This window comes from Ailuropoda melanoleuca, chromosome 16 (genome assembly GCF_002007445.2).
Source record: "Ailuropoda melanoleuca isolate Jingjing chromosome 16, ASM200744v2, whole genome shotgun sequence".
In the NCBI taxonomy this organism is placed as follows: domain Eukaryota; kingdom Metazoa; phylum Chordata; class Mammalia; order Carnivora; family Ursidae; genus Ailuropoda; species Ailuropoda melanoleuca.
Window position 1 is genome coordinate 28,376,458 of NC_048233.1, and position 17,983 is coordinate 28,394,440.

A 17,983-nucleotide genomic window follows, 5' to 3' on the forward strand; every position below is an offset into this window, starting at 1 on the left:
CGAGCGCGTTAGTTACTGTTTGCTTTTCTTTGGGAGAGGCGCCGATTCCAGGCAGTTCTTGAGCTCGGGCTCCCGTCGCAGCGGCAGAGCAGGGGCGTCCCCTCCACTCCGGGGGGCTGCGACGTCCGTGGGGCAAAGTCCCGGGGAACTCCCGCCCGCGACGAGCCGGCCAGGGCGGAGGTTCCCCCGGCGCGCGTCCCGCCGCCTCCGCCTCGGCCTCCCTCCCGCGCGCCCCCCGGTGCAACCGGCGGCGGCGGCCCCGCGCGCCCGGCGGGAGGCGCCTCGGGATGTTTCCGTCGGTTCCTTCCCTCCCCCCGCGCTGACTCCATCCGCCTCCCCGCCCCCTGCTCGGAGCCGGGGCCAGGCGCGAAGGGAGGGAGCGGGCCCGAGACTGCATCATTCCGCACCGGCTGCAGCACAGCCAGAGGGAGCAGGTGGAGCGAGCGAGCGAGACGCGAGCCGGAGCGCGCCAGGCCCCGGGGAGACTGCAGTGACGCTGCCCGGGAGACATGGCGGCCGGGCGCCTCTGAATAAGCAGAATCCGGAGCCCCTCGTCGTCCCCGGCCGCCGCAGCCCAGGCCATGCCGCACGGCTGCTGACCGCACGCAGGGGCCGGCCCAGAGGATACTTGCGGCAGCTGCTGCCGCCTCGCCCCTCATCCTCTCCCTGCGTTCTCCATGTTGCATTTCTCCTCAGTTTCTCCGGCAGTGTAGCCGCTGCCGCCGGAGCAGCAGTCAGGACATCGCTCTGCCCATTCATCCAGCCACACTTTTCTTTCCCATTTTTACCCTTCCCTCCCCAGCTCCTTCACCCTTCCCCCGCCTGCTTTGCATCCATCTCCCCACCCCGACAGCCCCTCCTGCCTCCGTCCACCGGGGCTATGGCCGCAGAAGAGGTTTTGCAGACTGTGGACCATTATAAGACTGAGATAGAGAGGCTGACCAAGGAGCTCACAGAGACGACCCACGAGAAGATCCAGGCTGCCGAGTACGGGCTGGTGGTACTGGAAGAGAAGCTGACCCTCAAACAGCAGTATGACGAGCTGGAGGCTGAGTACGACAGCCTCAAACAGGAGCTGGAGCAGCTGAAAGAGGTGAGTTGCCTGTCACCTCATCCCTCCTCGGCCCCCGTCCCCCCACCCCCAACGCCCACTCATCTTTGTAAAGAAGTCGGAAAGGATGCCTTTGAAAGGAATGTTTCTTCATCTTAGAGTCCTTTGTTGATAAGAGAAGATTGAAAGAGTCCATTGTTTTCCCAAGAGAAAAATTGCCCAGGAAATGAATGTATAAGCTGGAATTTGAGAGGCACTGGCTGTTTAGGCTGTGGGGGAGGGAGATTCAGAAGTCTTCAAGTCTCAGCACTCTAAGGCGACATTCAGTTCGGTTGGAATGTGTAAATCCAACTTCTCAAAACTGCTGTTATTTCAAACCCAGGTTCCAGCGGCAATCCCATAATCCACAAAGGCGATGAGTAGGTTTGTGCCGAGGGACCCACAATTTCAGGAGGTAGGACCTATGGTCCCTCAGCCTTCTGAATGTAACCACTCTTGATGCGAGAGGGAACTGTTATTAGAACTCTCCGCCAATCCCATCCGACAAAGTCTGGGTACTCTTCGTTCTCCTTGGCTTTAGTTATTCTTGTCATGGGGCTGCCTGAGAAAAACAACTCTGCTGGGTGATCCCACTGCCTCTATTTCACCTCTGAGCGAGGCAGAGCCATGCCCAAGTCATATAAGGTCACCCTGACCAGGGAAAATTTAACTCCCCTACACATAGTCTGAATGGTATATATCAAGTACAGGGGTAGCCGTCCCTATCAAATGAAGCTCTTCTGTTTGAAATGACTGTGTGTATAAAACCAGAATATCACAAATGGGCCATGTATAACGCTGGTCCTCTTTAGTCTTTCAGTATTTGGCTTCTCTTAAAGACTGGCTAATGTTTTGGAAGAAAATAATGGATATGCTTTGATTTCCTATCAAGCACTCACAAGAATATACATCCTGTTGAAGGACCTCAGTCTATTTTACCTGATTCCTGAAGCACTATGGGTAACAAGTCACCAGTTATAAATTTAAATGTATACACTGCTTTTCTTTGTGGCAAGTCTTTATTTTTAGGTGCATATTGGCTTTTAAGTGTTAATTCTAAAGTTGGTATATATTATTATCAAATATGTTTTTCTTACTCAGTTTTTTGGAGGGTGTCTGTTTTATGTTGCTACGGTTAAAAAACATGATTTATGACCTCTCTAATCAATTTACCTTCTAATCTAGTACACGATATGGTAAACACACTTTCAGGTGTATCTTATTTTTATTCTGGTGTCTAAATGCCAATAAACATACGGTAAAAATCCCAACTAAAAATCTGATTTTCTTGTATCAGGCTGCAAATTTTAAGTTCATGTTTTTCTTACCATGTACATGTCTGTTCTTGACAACAGCTAGACTCACTGGTATTTTCCAACTGACATTAGGTCAGATATGTTTTAATTCAGGATGCTAAACCTTGTGAAGTCAGGAAACAGAACAGTGATTGTAATTCTCAGAGATGTCTTGATGTTTAAACCTGTCAACACTGCTTGGCCAAGGTGAGGAAGTACAAACCCGGCCGTGGTAAGCCATCACCTCCTTGATAAAGGAGGTAGACTTAATTTAATGAAATGGAGTATTACTGTTAACTGACCTTCCTGCTTGATTTAAACAACGTTCTAGGGGTATATCTGTGTCATTTGCACTTACCCTGCAGAGTAAACCATAATGCAATTGTCTTTTGCCTTTACTAGACCGTGAGCTCTTAAGGAAAGGAATCTGTCTTCATTTACTTTGCATCCAAAGCCTTTAACACAAAGCCTAACACATAGTAAGTGTATAATAAATATTTTATTAAAGAATGAATTTATACTGGCAGAAGGGACACCCCTATCAAACATTCACTAGTCAATATTGGTTAGTGTCAGAGAAAGACTAAAAAAATTAGGAAGTATAGGAAATGACTAGTATTGAAATACTACCTGTATTAACTGTCATCAGCAATAATGGGAAGAATGAGAAAAAACATTTTGTGAGAGTAGCACAACTGTAGTTTCTTAATACAAAATAATGCAGATAGCAGTTATAAATTTTTTTCTTTAAAAATTTGAGGCATATTTTGTTCTGTATAGCAAGAGGTTAATAAAAAATTTATCAGGATTATTTTTACCAAATGGGACTCATTTACATATGTATTTTGAGTTGCACTTAGCATAAATTAATTCAGTTTTTTATTCCGGATGAACTGTCTTAAGCAATTACATAAAAATGTATTTAAGAGTAATAAAATAATCACTATATTTGATCATTTGATAGTGTAGCCCTTATTTTTATTTTTTAAATGTAATGTATACTTTAGTTGGGAGTATTATTTAAATGTGCTAAATCAGTCCCAATAATATTTCTTGTTAGAAAAGTAAATCCAGAATAATTGGGCAAACTAAGATATCCCAATGATGATATCATATAGAAGCCATTTTTGAAAGACATGTTTTGTGAGTGCTCTGATTTTTAAAAGGGAAGTTTTGTTCATTTGCAGGTACATACAGTAAACAATGTTGCATTTTATCTATAAAGCCAAGTATAAAATCTTGGGCTTATTTCTAGGCTCTTTCAACAAATATGATTCATTTAAAAGTAATTGGTCCAGTTTATGGGAATATCAACAGAAAATGACTGTAGTAAGTCCAAGTTGAACACTGGTAATTTGCAGTGTTGCAACATGGCTCAGTCTTTACAGGTCATTTTGTTTTCAAGAGTCAGCACCCAGCAATGTTGCTACCCTCCTTCCCAGGCTGATTACCTATGACAATAATGCAAGTGAGCAGTGCTACCTGAAGATGTGCAAAATCAAGATGATGAATTCGTTAATTTTTTTCCTAGTTATTTCTTCCCTAAGTCTAGATTGCTTTTTGGCCTGGCTTGACAACATTTAGGGCTGTGCTCTGTGCCTACATCACTGTCTGCATGACCCAAAAGAACACACTTGAAAGAAAAGTACTAATGATATGAAAAAAGAATAACTTCTGCCATCATCATAATCTTCTTCTTTTAATTATGTTTGGGGAGCTGGACAAAGCAACGTGTCTGTTAGAATGTTTGACCATGGTTTTATGCTTGCTTTTCAGTGACCTGAGGGGCAAGCATGCCCAGTTATGTTCAGGTCCTGGGTGATTGTATGTTTGGGTGTGTGTAAATCAGCACTGTGAACGTCATTCAGGCCAAAATAGTGTTTGATGAAGAGTCATAGTTCTAAAATAATTTTAAAACTAAAAATATACATACATTATAAAAAGCCTTCTAGACTTTAAATTTGTTTGTGTTTTTTTGTTTGTTTGTTTTGTTTTTTACTTTAAAAGTCTTTGAAATTTAAAAAGTAGTAAAGTTGAAAAAGATCCCCATAGAGGGGAATGATTCAGCATTCCTGGTAGCATTTTAGAAAACATATCCATGTGACAACTTCAGAAAAGTTTTGCAGCTAGGTTACAGTAGACTCTGTACTAAGAATCTTCAACTCATTTTTTTTTGCTCCTATTCTTAACCCTGACACCAAGGGTAGACACCATTTGCTAAAGAAGCACTTTGTGGACAGTGAGCACCTTTCTTCCTGGAGCCAATTTTATGTTTTTGCAGGGCTATGGTTAAATCATTCAAGGAATAAACATTGAACTTACATACTTTTTAGAGACTGTCACATTGGGGACCTGATGAAAGCCATTTAATTATTTGGATTCATCTTTAAACAGAAATTTTTTTTCTTCATATGCTTGGAAAGATTGTTAGCTTTGTATATGCTAAATCATGAAATCATAGTGTGGGGGGAGCCCCTAGATTTCGTTTCCAATCTATGAATAAACATAGAGAATGTGAATAATTTATTTACCTAGGCTAGTATTTTCTCTCTCACTGTTTTGAAAGGGAAATGTTTCTATTTATCATCATATTTATTACCAAATTAATTAAAACACCTAAAATATATCAACATATGCTTTTGGAAAGTATTTGTGAAGTATTTACAAACAGCCTCAACAAAAAAACACAATCACTTTAATCATATATATACATATATATATATATATATATTTTTTTTTTTTTTTTTTTTTTTACCCNTTTTTGACCCAGTCGCTCTAACCTGCACAATTCCTTCTTTTTATTTCAACTCAAAATTTCATCTCTGGCAAAGTTATTTCTCAGATATCATACAACAAGGTGTTATATCTTTCATCACCTTTATTATGTTTTCATGAACATGTACAGTAACCATGGTTTGATGATTTTTTTCAGATTTTCATGCTTATGAATATTCTATTCTGCTATATCATCCCCTTCAGTACACTTTATGGATATTGCATTCCAAATTTGAAAATAAGATAATTACTCGCATGTTGAGATATATATAGTAAAAGACTTTCTCACACATAATGCTGTACCTGTAAATATGGCTGTGATGGAGAGGAAGGCATGAAGAGATGCAGCTTACTATTAAATAATTCATTATGCTAAAGAAGACACGTGAAGTCAAGTGGCAGGAGATGATATTGGGAAAGTGGCAGTAGCCACATTTTGCCTTGGGGATAGGGGAACCATTAAAAGGAAATGAAAAGAAATGGTAACACTGTGTTTGGTGCCTTACATCTTATTTAATCTTCAGAGTAATTCAGAGACTTACTGCTCATTTTTACAGATAAGAAAATAATAAAAATAATAAAGCATTTAACTTTGTATAAAGCTCCATTTAGGACTAGGCATTTTGCATGCCTTATCTATCATCCTTATAAGAATCCTTTTATAAGGTAGATATTACTTGAATTATGCAGAAGAGGAAAATAGGTCTTAGGTTAAGGATTCTTTTCAAGGCTGCAAAACTAAGTGGTAGAACGTGGTTTAGGAAGAAGCCCATTTTCTTCTCACTGCACCATACTACCTGGGAGGGTGAAACACCTCAGTCACAAGTTGGTTTAGAAAGTCCCGGTGTTGGTTACAGAGAGTGAACTGGAGCTGTACAGGGGCAGTAGGAATGATGAGGAGGGGTCAAACCTAACAGTTATTTAGAGGGTGTAGGGTGGAACATGATATTGGGTGACTGGATGTGGAAAGTAAGGAAAAAAGTACAGGAGTAGAGTTGAGAATTTTCTCAGGATGTGTAGAAGGTGGCTCCATTCACAAAGGGAGGTGCTATGGGGAAGAGCCCTTTTAGAGGGTCAGGTTGATGGCCAGGTTATGAGTCCTTTTAATTCATGTTTTCTTTGAGGGGAGGAATAAGTTGCATCAGAAATATAAATATTCAACTCTCAATTTAATAAAACAAATGAATAATTTGTGCAATTTGTTGACATTTTATTCAAACCTAATCTCCAGAACATAGAGGACATGAACAACTCAATAATGTTTTCACCAGTTAGTTTGATTGCATTTTGAATTAGGAGATGTGCAAATTAACAAGCAATGGGCAAAGAAGCTGGGCTGGCACAGTGAGGACCCAGAGGTCAGCCTAAGTGGAAAACTGGCCCTTCTTGACTTCCTAGCTTAGAGGGGCCTGGGAGAAACAGCACACACCTTTTGCTAACAGATAACTTGAAATTGCATTAGTGCTTTTAATTTAAATTTTTTTCTTTCCTTTTTTGGTCATAATAGTTTGCTCTTTAAAAATTATGATTCTAGGGGCACCTGGGTGGCTCAGTAGTTAAGCGTCTGCCTTCGGCTCAGGGCGTGATCCCGGCGTTCTGGGATCAAGCCCCACATCAGGCTCCTCCGCTGGGAGCCTGCTTCTTCCTCTCCCACTCCCCCTGACTGTGTTCCCTCTCTCACTGGCTGTCTCTCTCTCTCTGTCAAATAAATAAATAAAATCTTAAAAAATAATAAAATAAAAAATAAAAATTATGATTCTATAATTACAATTTATGGCAACAAGTCAAGTTAGAATCATACGCAAGTTAGTTGTTTCTCCTTTCTCTCTTCCTGATTCTGTCTGTATTCTTATACTTTGGTGAGTATTCTCTTATACTTCTTTTAAATGTCTTTAAACATATGAATCCATTGACAAGGTTTTTTTGTTGTTCCTGTTCTTTTATTTTTATAAAAATTGGGTCATGTTATATATATATTACTCTGCAACATGGTATTTTTCATTTAATACTATTTCCTTTAAAATGCAGATAATTCTAGGGTGCCTGGGTGGCTCTGTCGGTTTAGCGTTGGACTCTTTGTTTCTGCTCAGGTCATGATCTCAGGATCCTGGATCAAGCCCTGTGTCAGGCTCCATACTCTGTGTGGAGTCTGCTTGTCCCTCTCCATCCCTGCCCCTCTGCCGCTCCCCTCTAAAAATAAATAAATAAAATCTTAAAAAAATTTTTAAAAATGCAGATATTTCTAGTGCAGGGCTAACTTTTTTGTTTAAGATTTTATTTACGGGGTGCCTAGGTGGCTCAGTCGGTTGAGCCTCTACCTTCGGCTTGGGTCATGATCCCAGAATCCTTGGATCGAGTCCTGTATCAGGCTCCCTGCTCAGTGGGGAGCCTGCTTCTCCCTCTCGTGCTCCCCCTCCCCCTGTTCATGCTTGGTCTCTCTCTCCAAAATAAATAAATAAAATATTTTAAAATTTTATTTACTTATTTGAGAGAGATGGAGAGAGAGAGAGCGAGAGAGCAAGTGAGCATGCGGGGGGGGAGGGGGGTAGAGAAAGGGGCACAGGGAGAAGCAGACTTCCCACTGACATCGGTCCTGGGGCTCCATCCCAGGACCCTGCGATCTTGACCTGAGCTGAAGGCAGCTGCTTAACTGACTGAGCCACCCAGGAGCCCTGCAGGGCTTCCTTTTTAAGGCACTGGTGTTTCAAGTGTGAGGAAAATGAGACTGAGTAGAGAAGAAAACCAGAGAATCTCAGAGAGTGTGGGTGACCCTGGGAGTTTGGAGAGAGCAGGTGGCCTTGTGTGATAATACCAAAGAAAAAGATGGAAAGTTTTGTGTGTGAATTAGCAGCAGTTTTGATTCTTGTCTTCTTGGCTGGTGATGGGGCTACGTGTATCAGCATAATAGATGGCTAGATTCCTTGGCCAGTGAGAGCTGGTCCTGCAGTGTGGCCACATCCTGTCCATACTGGGTCTTGGTGAGAAGCCAAGATGATTCAGGCAGTTGGGCCTCATTATGTTATTCCATCTCTGCCCTGTGATAGTTGAGTTTTGAGATAGCTGGTTAGGGTCTTATGCGGAATCTCAGATTCAGCATGTTATGTAGGCGATGGGGATCAGTGGCTACAAGACAGGAAATTGTTTGGCAAAAGTGTTTTCCTTAAAACAATGAAAAGAAATATAAGAGTGGCAATTAATACCTTTTTTCTAGGATTTAATTATTTTATCTATAAAATTAAGAGATTGGGATAGATAATTTCTATGATTTTTTTCAGCTCTAAATTTCTGTGATACTCTGTGTTAACTGGTCTACTTTTTTTATCTACTTGTCCTTTACTTTTCAAATTCATTCTATTTTTTTTTTTTTTTTTTTTTACAAAACATGGAATAATCTTGTTCAATTACCATAGTTTTTACTTAGCCTTCAGGGGTGTGCATCAACTGTTTTCTGTCTATTTCCACTCTGGTTACTCACCTCCGGCCAGGATAACCCACCTGTTTTCACACTTGTATTCTGTCCCTTGACAGTTTGTTTGTTTGTTTATTTATTTGTAACAGATCATTGTTCTCTTTTCTTTTGAGCGCCTGGTCCAAACTTACTTCCATTCTGGATTCACTTTACTTCTTTAATCATACCTATATTGTTGTAGAACTGACTCATTGCGTTTGTTTCACTGACATATTTGTACTTGGCTTCAGAGAGCAGAACAAGGTCCGTTGGGTCCATGGGAACCAGGTTTTGAGTCAAAATCAAGAACTAACAAGTATAGGTGTCCAATAATGAAACAAGGCAGGTTTCTTTAGAAGTAGTTGAGTTCCCTATCACCAAAAAAAATTTAAGAAAAGGCTAGCCAACCACATGCTAGGAATAGTCTGAATGGCTCATGCTTAGAAAGGAGTTTATATAAAATGATCTCTAAAGTTTCCCACACCCCGATCTGAGTTTTTTTTTTTATCTTTCCAGGTGTTCCAAGTAATTCATATTGTTAATGTTTTTTAATACTCCCATTCTCACCACTAGATCACAGTGTTTCCAGAATGGTTACATTTTTCTGTTTTAATGGTTAGCATTTTGCAGTATTTATGACTTTTTAATATTTGGGATGTTTTCAAAGTATATCAAAAATTTATCTTAATTTTGATTATGTTTTGCTTGATTTTCAGAAGAAAACTGATGCAAAATATGGAATTTAAGATGATTACATCTGTACATTTGGGGAAGTTTCCATGAAACTTTGTACAGTTTGAAGCAATATGGTTATACTGAGGGAATCTATAGCCTCCAGAATATTTGTGTTCATACACACACACACAAATACATAATGATATATTTTGTCTTTTGTCCTTAGTTCAATATTTTATAATTGGCACCATCAACTATTTACATTTATATAGCAATCTGAGTTTGGGTTTTGCTTTAGATTGCTCATGCCTCTTGTTCTGCTTCATTTATCTATTCAAATGTTTGTATTGAGTGGCTACTGTGTTGGGCACTGTGCCACTTGCTGAAGATAGAGTGTTGAGCAGACAAGATGGAGACTGTCTGAATGGAGCTGATGTTTCAGACCTAGGAGATCATCAGCAAGCACACATGCATTTAGGATGTGAGGAATGCCGTGAGCGAAGAGATGGAGCCTGGTTGGGAAAAGTGTGATCAGGAAACCCTGTCTGGGTGGTGACATTTGAGCCTGGACCTGAATGATGAGTCACATGGAGATTGGGGGAAGTGAATTTTAGGAAGAGGTACAAGTACAAAGATCTTGGAGCTCTGTAGTTGTTAGCAGAAATGATGGGTCACCATGCCCTGTAAGAATAACCATTCATATTTGAAAAATGACCATCTATAAAGTAATATATTACCTTTAGAGTTTTTGGATGCGATTTTGGGTCTCAGCATAGGAAGTGTTTAAGGCAAAGCCTAAATACCCACCTGGGATCTTCTTTTAGAAGAGCTGGGTCAGAATCAGCGACTTTCTATACAGACTACTCATTAGGGTCACCTGGGTGATTTACAAAAACACTGCTGCCTTGACCCCACTCAGGATAGTTCAGTCGTTGGGGTGGAGCTGGGGCTTTATTATGTTAACCCTTCTTCCCCCATAGCTACAGTTGGGGCTGAGAACCTCTCCTAGAAACTTACAACTCTAGGAGTAAATGACTCCACAGGAATAGAAGGGCTTTTTTTGGTTTTGTTTTTCTTTTGTTTGTTTTTTGAGATTTATTTGTTATTTATTTTGGGGGGGAGGGGTGGAGGGTGAGGAGAGAGAGAGAATCCTAAGTAGGCTGCGTGCCCAGCGTGGAGCCCAATGAAGGGCCGATTTCATGATCCTGAGTTCATGACCTGAGCTAAAATCAAGAGTCGGATGCTTAACCAACTGAGCCACTCAGGCGCCCCAGGAATAGAAGTGTTTTGGAGACCGAAGCTGGGAAGTTAGAGCTAATATGGAAACCTTAATTGCACTGTCTTTTTATTTCTCCATTTTCTAGAAATTAAAATGCTGTAAAGTCTTTCAGAAAACCAACAAATATCAAAAACTTGACTGCATTAGACAGAGATGTATGTTAAATGAGACTGTGTTTATTTTTATATCCTCCAGGGTTGTTTAAAGTTTCTTTTGAAAGTTGTCTCCTTTGTTCAATCTGTTTTGTGGCTTTACTCTGTTTGCAGTAGCTTATGCAAACTTTACAAGTTTATAAATAGGATATTAAAAAAGAATTGCTTTGATACATTGATCGTTAACTTCTGGGGTTACTTTCAATTGCTCTTTGGTTATACATGCTTACTGTTTTCAGACAGTATTTTATGGAGAAAAAACACTCTTCTGCAATGTAATATTTAACTGCTGTGTTTCTATCTTTAAATTCAGAATTGAAAATAAGAAACCTGTTTACATCTATGGGAAGTACACAATAACAGCAATTTCCTTTAAGGATGTTTTGTTGCAGTTTGGCGTGGGTCTGTAATGGCAGGTTCAGAATGATGGGTCTTTGTTTTTCTCTTGCATACTGCAGACTAGTGTGGAATCAAATACCACTGCTGAAGAGCCCTTACCCGTCAATTTTTAAAATTGAAAGAGGTTTATATTATAACATGGATGTGCATTCTTGATAAGCTTTACTGATTGCCATTCTCTTGAAGGCTTTAGGAGATTTTTTTTTTTTTTTTAAATTGACCTCGGTGTGAGGTAACTAGATGGAGACAGGACTGTACATGACTTCTTTCGTTGAGCTGAAGATACTATCATCTTGCACATTATTTCCTTGGCATATACAACCATTTTTTCCCCTTTAAATCACAATCTGGCCTGCTTTCTGCTAATGCTGGTGTGTGTGCAGAGCTTTTAAACTCAAAATCTCAAGTAAATACAATTAGGGAGGAAAAGCAACCATTAGAGAGGCAGAAGGAAAGGGATCTATTGCACTTCAAAACGAATTCTAAGTATCTTTTGAATTGTTGGCTCTTTGAATTGTTTTTAAAAAATTTATACGGGTTCTTAAGTAGTATTGGTAATTCAGAATTAACTATGGTTCAATGATCTGAACATTAAAACTAAAAACTAAAAGATCCTCTTTTAGTTAATATTTTAAAATAATTTAAAGAACCCTTTCCTAAGAGAGTCCTCAGGTCATTAATCTTAATCACTGTAATTATTTCCCATCAATTTATATGTGTTTGTTTCTCATTTTAGCAAAATAAATAATATACCTTGCAGGTCACTTGAAGTGTTTGGGATAATATGAACTACTATTGGCTAGAATTGAGACCAGGATCTCAAAGCCACAATTACATTTTTATTTTTTTAAAGATTTTATTTATTTATTCGACAGAGATAGAGACAGCCAGCAAGAGAGGGAACACAAACAGGGGGAGTGGGAGAGGAAGAAGCAGGCTCACAATGGAGGAGCCTGATGTGGGGCTCGATCCCATAACGCCGGGATCATGCCCTGAGCCAAAGGCAGACGCTTAACCGCTGTGCCACCTAGGAGCCCCCCCAATTACATTTTTAGACAATGGTCCTAGTAAGACATTTCAGGAAAAAACAATGAAAAGAACTGTATACCTATGAGGTTTCTGTCATTGATCAGTTCCAAGTGAAAAAGAAAAATTTTAAAAAGATTTATTTATATATTTCAGAGAGAGCAAGAGAGAGTGCAAGGGGCGGGTGGTGCAGAGGGAGAGGGAGAGGAGAAGCAGACTCCCTGCTGAGCGCTGAGCCCAACATTGGGATCAGTCTCCTGACAGGGAGATCATGACCTGAGCCGAAACCAAGAGTCAGTTGCTTAACTGACTGAGCTACCCAGGCGCCCTCCAAGCGAAAACATTTTAAGTTACATTTTATTTTTTTAAAGATTTTATTTATTTATATGACAGAGAGACAGCCAGTGAGAGCGGGAACACAGCAGGGGAGTGGGAGAGGAAGAAGCAGGGTCCTAGTGGAGGAGCCTGATGTGGGGCTCGATTCCAGAATGCCGGGATCACGCCCTGAGCTGAAGGCAGACGCTTAACGACTGCGCTACCCAGGCAGTAAATGTAAAATTTACATTTTAATTTGTGGTGGCCATGTGATTTAGAAATTTGGAAAATGGACACCAAAGTAAATACTGTGAGTAGATAGATCATTGCATAAAGCTAGATAATGGTTTATTCATTCTTCCCTACAATAATGATCTTTTTAGCACCTCTTATGTGTTAGGCATAGATCTGGATGCTGAGGATACAGCAGAGAACAAATCCAACAGAAATCTTGGTGATGGGGGGCAGGGGGAGGGTAGTGTGAGCAGAATAAACAAAATGAATAAGTAAAATAGAATGTTAGGTGGTCCTAAATGGTATAGAGAAAAATAGAACAGAGAAGACGGTGGTGGGCTGTGAAGTGGGAAAGGTTACTATTTTCTTTTTTTTTTTTTTTTTTTTTTTTTTTTTAAGATTTTATTTATTTATTTATTTGAGAGAGAGAGAGAGATCTCAGGCATGCCTGAGTGGGGGAAGGAGCTAAGGAGGAGGGAGAGAGACAAGCAGACTGCACTGAGCCTGATTTGGGCTCCATCCCACAACTCTGATACTGAACTGAGCCAAAACCAAGAGTTTGACGCTTAACAAACTGAACCACCCAGGTGCCCCTATTTCAACAGTGTGGTCAGAGAAAGGCTCCTAGAGAGGGATGACAAAGAGGTTACCTGGCTGTTTGGGACTGAACGAGGAGGTGAATAGTAAATGAGTCACAGAGAGAATGGGGGTTAAATGATGAAGCAGCTTTTAGGTTGTAACCAGAACTTTGCCTTTTGCTCTGAGTAAGATGGGGAAACTTGTGGAGGATTTGGAGCAAAGGAGTCACAGTGTTCTGCACTCTTTTTTCCCCTAGTGAGATAAATACATTCAAGCAAGACTTCTTTCCAGGAAAAGGAGTTTAAATTAAACTGGTAGCTCAAGAGACATGATGCATTCTTGTTTTTTTTAAACTCTCCCCTCATAGCAAGTATGTAATAGATGTTTATGGTATTACATTGATTTAGGCTAGAAAAAAAGATGAAGTTATTAAGATAGCCAGTTATTTTATTTTATTTTTTAAAAATATTTATTTATTTAAGTAATCTACCCAGCATGGCAAACTCATGACCCCAAGATCAAGAGTCACATGCTGTACAAACTGAGTCAGCCAGGTGCCACAGATAGCCAGTTGTCTTGAAAAAAGGTTGGATTAGACCACTTGTTTTAAAAATAGCCATTTGTTAGATTAAATCAGTTTACTAAAAAGACACTGTGTTGACTTTTCTGGGTTTTTTGTACCTGAATCTTTAACTCTCTTTTATTCTCTGTCTCTTACTCTGGACCATCTGAGCCATCCAGTAGATCCTAGTCTAAGGTGACATAAAGACATTGTATTATGGATTCTGTGCTATCATTCATATTCTAGTTTCTGAGGGACTGGAATGGATGCTAGTCATTATTTCATTCATTTATGTATCAAATTTTTTTACTGAAGTGTAGTTGACATACAATACTGTATAGTTTCAGGTACACAACATAGTGATTCAACATTTATATACTTTTTGACATGATTATCATGATAAATCTGGCTACTCTCTGTTACCATACCATGAAGTTGTTACGTATTTTTATGTATATTCTATACTGGACATTGTATCCTCATGTCTTGTTTATTTTATAATGAAGTTTTTACTGTATTAAATATTTAGAGAGCATCAGTTATATGCTAAGCATTATGCTTGTTATACAAAAATGAGGAAGACATGGTCTTTATTTTTAAGTTAGTTATTTACTGTTGGGGGCAACAGACATGAACAAAGGTGATTATGTATTTTATTGGAAAGATCATGGGCTTTTGAGTCAGAATGAACTATATTTGAATCCGTTTAGTGCTGTGTGCTGTTAGGCTCATACTTAAAACTCTATGAACTTCACTTTCCTCCTCTGTAAAATAGAGGAAAATAATAACTGGGCATTAAAGAAAATCCATGTGAGGCATTTAATAGAGTCCTTGATATGTAGTAAACACCTGATAAATGATGGATGTGATGGTAATAAAATAATAAAACCAATAATGTATTGACTGTGCTTGTTAGGACTTGGAAGTGGAAGACAGCAAAGCTATCTTTAAAAAATCAGAGAAAAAAAAATCAGAGAAAACTTCCTGATCAAGGCACCTGTGAGTGGGCACTGAAGAACAAGTAGGGATCTTCCATGCAGCTGAGAAGGCAGTCATTCAGGAAGAGGGAAACAGCCTGTGAAAGAGTGAAGATTGGAGGGATTGTTGCTTGTCAGCAGCTGTGTGGTTGCAGCTGAAATGAGATAAGAGGTGGGAGGTGAGCCTAGAGAGATGGTTTGGGGCCAGATGGTGAAAGGTCTTGTAAGGAGGTTGTCAGTCCCCACCAGCCAAGACCTCAGTATAGCTGACTCTAACATCTGCCATGAGAAGGCTTTGCCAGTGAGAGGAGGCCCAGTGACACTGGAGGAGGGTGCCTCTAACGAATCCGGGGTCTGGAAATACCTGCTATATAAATACCTCTGTGCCCTGTTTGGTTTGTTTTAGGGTTTGTTTTAGCCTAATGGCTTTCTGTGAATTTCTCCAAGAGTGGCAGCTACCCAGTCTTCCTGCCATTGTGACCAAGTTGCCCAATTGCCCATTACTTATAGCAGGAAGGGGTCTTCATCACCCACTGTCCTTTCATGGCATTGGGCTGGTGCTGCTTCTCGTGGTCCTCACCCCCATCAGATTCTTGACTCTCAGCTCTGAGAGCCTCTCGTGCCCTGTAGTCTTGACTCCGATTCAAACATGTTGATCAAGCCTTTGGCTATGTTAAGCTCTGTCCATGCTAAACTTGAATATTCTCTGCAATTGGCTTTGCCGATTAAGATTAATCGCCATTTTCCTCCTCTCTCTTATCTTTTCTCTCAGTTGCCATTGATTTGGGTTCAACCTTCCTTTTGCTTCTCTTCTGGGAGAGTCTCTCTTATGGCTCCAGAACAGGAGCAGGTCACTCATGGGAATGCGAAGGAGCTTCAACTTTATTCAACTTTATTCTAATGCTATGGGACAAGCATTGAAAACTTCAAAACTTCAAAGCAGAAAAATAATGTAATTAGCTTTCTGTTTCAAAACCATGATTTTTGGCTTTTGATCCTGGCAGTACAGTGGTCTAGGACCTCTGACTAACTCTTCTGCTGGAAACAATTAAAAATGCTGGATAAAATATAACACTACCCCTTAGAATGCACAAATGAATTGGCTACTTAGTGAGGATTCTCAGAGGCTAAAACTGAATTAAAGCAGAAACCTTAGAACTAAACAGTGCATCGAAGCTGACTTTTGCCTTGAGTGCATTTGCTGAATCAGGTAAAATGAGCATTGTTTCTATGGATCACTTAGGGTAGAGGAAATAAGAGAGAGACAAAACCTAGGCTCCTCCTCAGTTTGGGCCCCAAAGGACTTCACTCTCAGTATAAAGGAGAATAGGATATACCATCCTTCCCTACTTCCAGCACCTGACTACATGAAAAAATCGGGCCTCTCTCCTCGGACTTCATACCCCCCACCACTGGCTTTCACCAAAGATTGCAGACAGTGAATGTGTGTGGAGGGGATGAAATCCAAAACACCTTAAGGTCTTAAAGTCAGAATTTAGTTTCGAGTGATTCCAGGTTGGTCATGGCTGCAGACATCTGTCAGAAGTAAATGCAGACCTGCTTTAAAGAAACCTCTGTTGTGGTAGACTAGAAAGAATCAACACAGGTAATATTCTAAAAATTATGAGCCCATGGTGAAAAAAAATTGCAAAATATGCAAGCAACAAGGCACCATTGACTCCACATTCTTGTCATTACTTTGTATTGTTAAACTTTAGGACATTTGCCACACTGGTAGATGTGAAAGTGTGTCTCATTGTACCTTTAGTCTGCATTTTTGGGACTGTTAATAAGGTTGAGCATGTTCTTAAATGTTTACGGGCATTTATGTGTCCTCTTCATTGAAATGGTTTTTTTGTGTGTCTTTTGCCCATTTTTTTATTGAGTTTGTTTTTATTTTTCTTACTGATTTTAGGAGTGTATCTGTATTCTGTAGACTAAGCCTTCTTAGTTACATGTGTTAGAAATCTCTTCCTAGTTTGTGGCTTGTTTTTTGACTCTTTCTGGGGTGTCCTTTGATGAAGAGAACTTCATAATTTTAATTTGGTTGATTTATCACTCCTTTATATTTATAGATTGTGTGTTTTGATTCTTGTTTAAGAAACCCTTCCTTACTATGAGGTCATAAAAATACTCACCCCTCAATTATTTTCTGAATATATTATGTTTTGCCTTTTCTATTTAAAACTTTAATTCTTCCTGGAGTTGATCTATGTGTTTAATGTGAGATAGAAATCTAATTTAATTTTTTCCCATAATTTTCCCCTAAAATTTGATAGCCACTTATCTCAACACCACCAGTTATTGAACAGCCCTTCTTTCCTCCACTAATCTTCAAAGTTGTTTTGTCATAAATCAAGTTTCTATATATGCATAGGTCTGTTTCTGGACAATTCTGTTCCACTGGCTGTTGGTTTATTCCTGTGCAAATATCACATTGTCTTACTGTTATGGTTTTATAATAACGTTCTTTTTTTAAAAAAGATTTTATTTATTTGAAAGAATGAGAGAGAGAGAGAGCACAAGTAGGGGGAGCGGCAGGCAGAGGGAGAGGGAAAAACGGGCTCCCCGCTGAGCAGGGATCCTAATGGGGGGCTCGATCCCAGCACCCTGGGATCATGACCTGAGCCGAAGGCAGACGCTTAACCAACTGAGCCACCCAGGTGCCCCTATAATAACGTTCTTAATAGATGGTGGACTATTCCTTCCTATTTTTCTCTTCTTTAGAACACATTGGTTTCAGGAGTCAGCTTCTTTGCTGTCATTGACTCTTTGCTTCGATAAGCTTTCAAGATTTACAAGGAAACAGCAAGTGAATGAGGGCAGAACGCACAGTTTATTTCTGTCTCCCCAGTGTGTGTTACGGAAAAGGATGCCAAGTGTTTGGTTGTGGTTGTAGACTTTGCATACATTTTTATAAGCAAAGCAGGCAAGCTCCAACAAAGGAACTTAATTGTCTAATTAGATGTTATTGGAAACCCTAATGGGATCTGTGCTCTACTTCTTAAGAAGTTACTTTGGAGGAAAATGTTATTTGAGGTCTTTTCATAAAATATTAAAAAATATAAGGTCTCATCTCAAAAGTACCTTGGTTTTGGCTTTTGAGCAAGCACATACATATTTCTAATAAGCGTCTGGAATATCTTATTACCTATGGCTCTGTAAAAATTCTTCCTT

At 39.8% G+C, this 17,983-nt stretch overlaps 1 protein-coding gene across 13 annotated transcripts in view; it reads left to right on the top strand.

The window, feature by feature from the left end:
* The first annotated feature begins 347 nt into the window (after positions 1-347).
* BICD1 (BICD cargo adaptor 1) overlaps positions 348-17,983 on the top strand; it is a 216,105-nt gene continuing 198,469 nt past the window's right edge. For 3 of the 13 annotated variants that reach the window (XM_034645450.1, XM_002916591.4, XM_034645452.1), the window contains exon 1: positions 349-1,093. In XM_034645450.1, the coding sequence (XP_034501341.1) occupies positions 881-1,093 (213 nt within the window). In that variant the 5' untranslated portion in view covers positions 349-880. Of the gene's footprint in view, positions 1,094-17,983 lie in introns of all 13 variants that reach the window. The other 10 variants (XM_034645455.1, XM_011221506.3, XM_011221510.3 and 7 more) reach the window with 6 other exon arrangements.